This window comes from Suricata suricatta, chromosome 9 (assembly GCF_006229205.1).
Source record: "Suricata suricatta isolate VVHF042 chromosome 9, meerkat_22Aug2017_6uvM2_HiC, whole genome shotgun sequence".
NCBI lineage: Eukaryota > Metazoa > Chordata > Mammalia > Carnivora > Herpestidae > Suricata > Suricata suricatta.
Genome location: NC_043708.1, coordinates 105,778,924 through 105,782,902, shown reverse-complemented (window position 1 = coordinate 105,782,902; position 3,979 = coordinate 105,778,924). Strand labels below are relative to the sequence as shown.

Below are 3,979 nucleotides of genomic sequence, written 5' to 3'. Positions count from 1 at the left end.
TAACCCAGTGGGGATGCCTTTAAACTCTTAACACTGCGATTCAAAAAAAAAAAAAAAAAAAAAAAAACCCCAAAGCAAGCAAAACGTAAAACCTGGAGAAAGTGCCCAAATAGTCTTTTTGGCAACCCAAATTGAACCAAATGAGTCAGGTGGATGATTAGAATAAACTGTGCGCCGTTTCCTTTCACTAGGTCTACAAAAGCCCATAAATTGTTTGGTACAGAAAACCAGAAGTTACGAGCACCTTCTTTTTTCACTTTTTTAATATTCAGTATATTCAGCAACAACTCTTAATCCATGGTGTCCATTCATTTATTGGCTGAACAAGATCCTGGGTGCCTCTTGCCTCTTGGTGATCGCTCCTTCCAGGCTGACCTTATATGACAGCAAATTGAAATGCCCCTCCGTAGAAAGGGGTCAAGACCGCGAGGAAAGTCATCCAAAGGTGGACGCATCTTGCTTTCATTTACTTGTTTATTAAAGGGACAGCGATGGCCGCGGCTGGATCTAGACGAGGACGAGGCGTGAGGCGAAGGGGTGCGCGGGCTGTGAGCCGCAGCCCGGGGGTGGGAACCCGCGGAGGAGGTGGAGGGCAGCAGCCACGCTCCACCGCTCGGCCCTCCGGACCCAGAAAATGACCAGCCCCTCCTCCCACTGCACCCTTGACCCCTCCCCCTCTTTCCAGGCCTTTCATCCGCCCGCCAGCTGGCTGCCCGCGGCCCCGAGACCTCGCGCCGTCCGCCTCTTTCTCCAACCCGCTCCAGCGATGCGGGCGGGTCCCGGGCGTCCCCACGAGCCCTCCGCCGGGCGAGGACCCCGACCCCGACCCCTCCGGCCGCGCCCCTCCCCCTCGAGTAACGCACCTGCGGCCCCGCCCCCGGCCAAACGCTGAGGCGGCCCCGGACTGGCGAGGCCGAGCGGCTCGGCTCTCGAGGCACAGTCACCTTCCCTTCCCCCGCCATTCTGCCCACCCCCCTAGCTCAGCCACCAAGCAGCCGCCGCGCTCCTCAGCCGCCCCGAAATCTAAAGGGGTCCGTCTCCGGCACCACAACCAAATGGCTGAGCCTCCCTGGCCGGCTGCGCAGCCCGCCCATTGGTCCCTTCCCCCCCCGCCGCCACCACCATTGGCTGTTGCCCGGAGACCCTCGGCGGCGATTGGCTCCAGCTGTTGCCGCTCATCCGCCGGCCCGCGGGTCCCGCCTCCACCGTGATCAGGTTAGTGTGCGCCGCGGGTGCTGGGGGCTCGAGAACCGAGCGGAGCTGGTTGAGCCTTCAAAGTCCTAAAACGCGCGGCCGTGGGTTCGGGGTTTATTGATTGAATTCCGCCGGCGCGGGAGCCTCTGCAGAGAGAGAGCGCGAGAGATGGAAATGGACAAACGGATTCATTTAGAGCTGCGGAACAGGACGCCCTCTGATGTGAGCATTTGCCAAAAATATCTCTGTCGGTCCATTCTCCTACTTTGTGTGTGTGTGTGTGTTGGGGGGAGGCACTTTTTTTTGAGGGGGGGCGCCCGGGAGGTGTGGGTTTCGGGGTCGGACTGCAAATGAATTGCAAGGTTGGGGGGTTGCAATGCCATCCGAGCATGTTCCGGCTGCCGCCGCCGCTGCCCTTGGTGTGTGACTACCTGTGCGTGTGCTCCCGCGTGTGCGAGTGTGGGTGCGAGAGTGTGCGTGCGAGTGTGCACCCACCGGGGGCCAGCGGGCGCACGCGTTTGGGTCGGAGAGAATGAGGCAAAATAACCCTCTGAGCCCGCTGCTCTCTTGACTCCGTCTGGGGGAAAGATTAACGAGAAAGAGGAGGGGGGGGCTGCCTCTTGGATTTAACAACAAAAAAAGGGGGTTTTATATTTTATAAATGAATCTCCCCTTCCGCCCCCCTCCCGCGCCTTCCCCCTCCCTTTCTCTCTCTCTCTCTCTCTCTCTCGCTCGCTCGCACACACACAATAAGTTTTGGGCTTCGCGAGTCCGGTTTAGTTTCTGATAAATGTGGGCCGAGGCCCCCGGGGAGAGCGCGTGGGGAGGGGGCTGCAGTGGAGTTGGGAATGGCTCGAGTTTAAAGTGCGTCTTCATTTCTTTGCAGTGATGAGGCGAGAGACGGGGGAGCCATATTTGTAACTTTGTAGTGTTCGTGAACGCGCCCTTTCTCTCCCTCCCTCCCTTTCTCTGCCTCCCTTCCTCTCCTCCTCTTTCTCCCTCACTCTTTCCACCCCACCTTCGGGCCAGATGCTGATGTTTCTTCCTTTCCTTCCGAAGGGAGGATAAATTGGAAGGGGGGAGGGATTTTCGAACGTGCTAAGGCACAGATAATCCCCGCGCCTCCCCACCTCGAGCGATCGCTATTGCAAGTTACCCAAAGGCTACGTCCCGGTCCCCCCTCGCCCCTGCCCCTTCCGGCCTCGCGGAGATGCCAGCCTTTGAGCCCTGGCGCCCCCCGGCCAGTCTTTCTCCAGGGTGGGCTCCCCGGCAGCCATTCGGCGCCGGGCTAATAAATGGGCACGGGAAACTTTGTCAGGACGCGAGCTGCCGAGACCGGTGCCCGTGGTGGGTATTGGCCGGATCCAGATTTATGCGGGCATAGGAAACACGCAGCTCCGGGACGGGAGTTTGCCTTCTGGTCGCCGTTATTGATTGGGCAGCGGCGGGTGTACGGCCGGAGGAAACTTACGCGGATGGGAACTGGGAGGCTCGGGCGAAAGCCCACCCCCAAGGAGGGGGAAGGTGAGGGTGGGTTACTCAAACGCTCGTTTGTATTTCTGTCTCCCTCTCGCTTTCAAACAGTGTTTTATGTGAGTTGGCGGCTCAGCGGCGGAGACCCTGGCGCTGGGGCGAAGACCCTGGATGGCTCCTGTCGCGGCCCCTTCTGAGACCCGGGCAGCTCGGGCCGGAGGACCCCCTCCTCCAGCCTCGGGGGCCAGGGTTCCACAGAGTTGGAAGTTGGGGTAGCACTGTGCGCTGACCTGTCGCCCCTTCAGCCCGTTAAAACCCGAATCCCTGGCAAGGCAGGCCTTGCTTCCTCTTTTCTCTAGTTCCTCCCCCAGACCTGAGTGAGACTTTTGAAAACAAGATCCTTTTTGTGCCCCCCCCCCCCATAACGCAGCTGTGGACTGTAGACGTGCAGTGCCTTATGGCGCGCAGGGCGGGGAGGGGGTGGCGGAGGGAGGGGAAGGGGTGCCCGCTGAGAAGGCAGGAGTTTTCCGCGAACAATTTGCCGGCGGTTCGTCTTTCTCTGGCCGGTTTCATCCCGGCTTAGACCCCGAGCGGGAGGATTTGGGGGCTGGGTGTGGTGATGGGGGAGGGGGCCGGAGCCGCGGTCTTCCCGCGTACTTTCCGGAAGCCCCCTGTGCGGAGGGGGAAGGGCGCGCAGTGGGGGGCCGGGGTCGTGGCGGGTGGGTGTGAAGGCGCGGTTCCCGGGCCGGCCCCAGCCACCCGGCTGGCCAACTGGGAGCGAGCTCGAAAGCGGGTCGAACCGGCTCTTTAAACTTCCCCGAGTGTGTGCTGGGGGAGGGGAGCGCGCCGCGCCGAACTGGGAGCGATTTCTCACGCTTCGCCCCCTCGCCTCCGAGTCTCCTTGCCCACTCGCCTGCCCCCAGCCTCGAGGCGGGGTGGGGCGCGGGTGGGGATGGAGGGGGTACTTTCAGCACATTTGGGGAGGAGGGGGAGCGAGAAAGCAAGCTAATGAGGGACAAAAGGGGTGGGGGAGGAGGAACTATTTTTTTTGTAAACGTTCTTAAGACAAATAGCTCTCGGAGAGCCCCCCCTGCGCCCCTCCCCGCCGCGCTCCCCCCCCAACCTCCGGGGCCCTCACATACCCACCTTCGGAGCCTCTCCCAACGCGGATCCGGGGGCTGGTGGCCACGCCGCGACGCCGAAATAGGACGAGCAGCCATGTTTCCCGGGTCTCGCGCGGCCCGCCCCGCCCCTCCCCCATGGCGCGGCCGGCGCCGAGCGCGGGGCTGCGAGTGCGGGCGCCGGGCTCCAT

The 3,979-nt window shown here is 61.7% G+C and overlaps 1 protein-coding gene and 1 long non-coding RNA gene across 2 annotated transcripts in view; one reads left to right on the top strand and one right to left on the bottom strand.

Annotated features, from left to right (window-relative positions):
- Positions 1 to 245: 245 nt before the first annotated feature.
- On the bottom strand, positions 246 to 3,970 carry LOC115300738. The gene is made up of 3 exons (XR_003912809.1): positions 3,814 to 3,970; positions 864 to 1,340; positions 246 to 507 (listed from the first exon to the last, which is right to left on the bottom strand). It is a non-coding gene; the product is annotated as an uncharacterized LOC115300738 (long non-coding RNA).
- Positions 1,212 to 3,979, top strand: part of ANP32A (acidic nuclear phosphoprotein 32 family member A) — a 38,192-nt gene continuing 35,424 nt past the window's right edge. The window contains exon 1 of the mRNA XM_029950246.1: positions 1,212 to 1,416. Coding sequence (XP_029806106.1) covers positions 1,363 to 1,416 — 54 coding nt within the window. The 5' untranslated portion in view covers positions 1,212 to 1,362. The remainder of the gene's footprint in view (positions 1,417 to 3,979) is intronic.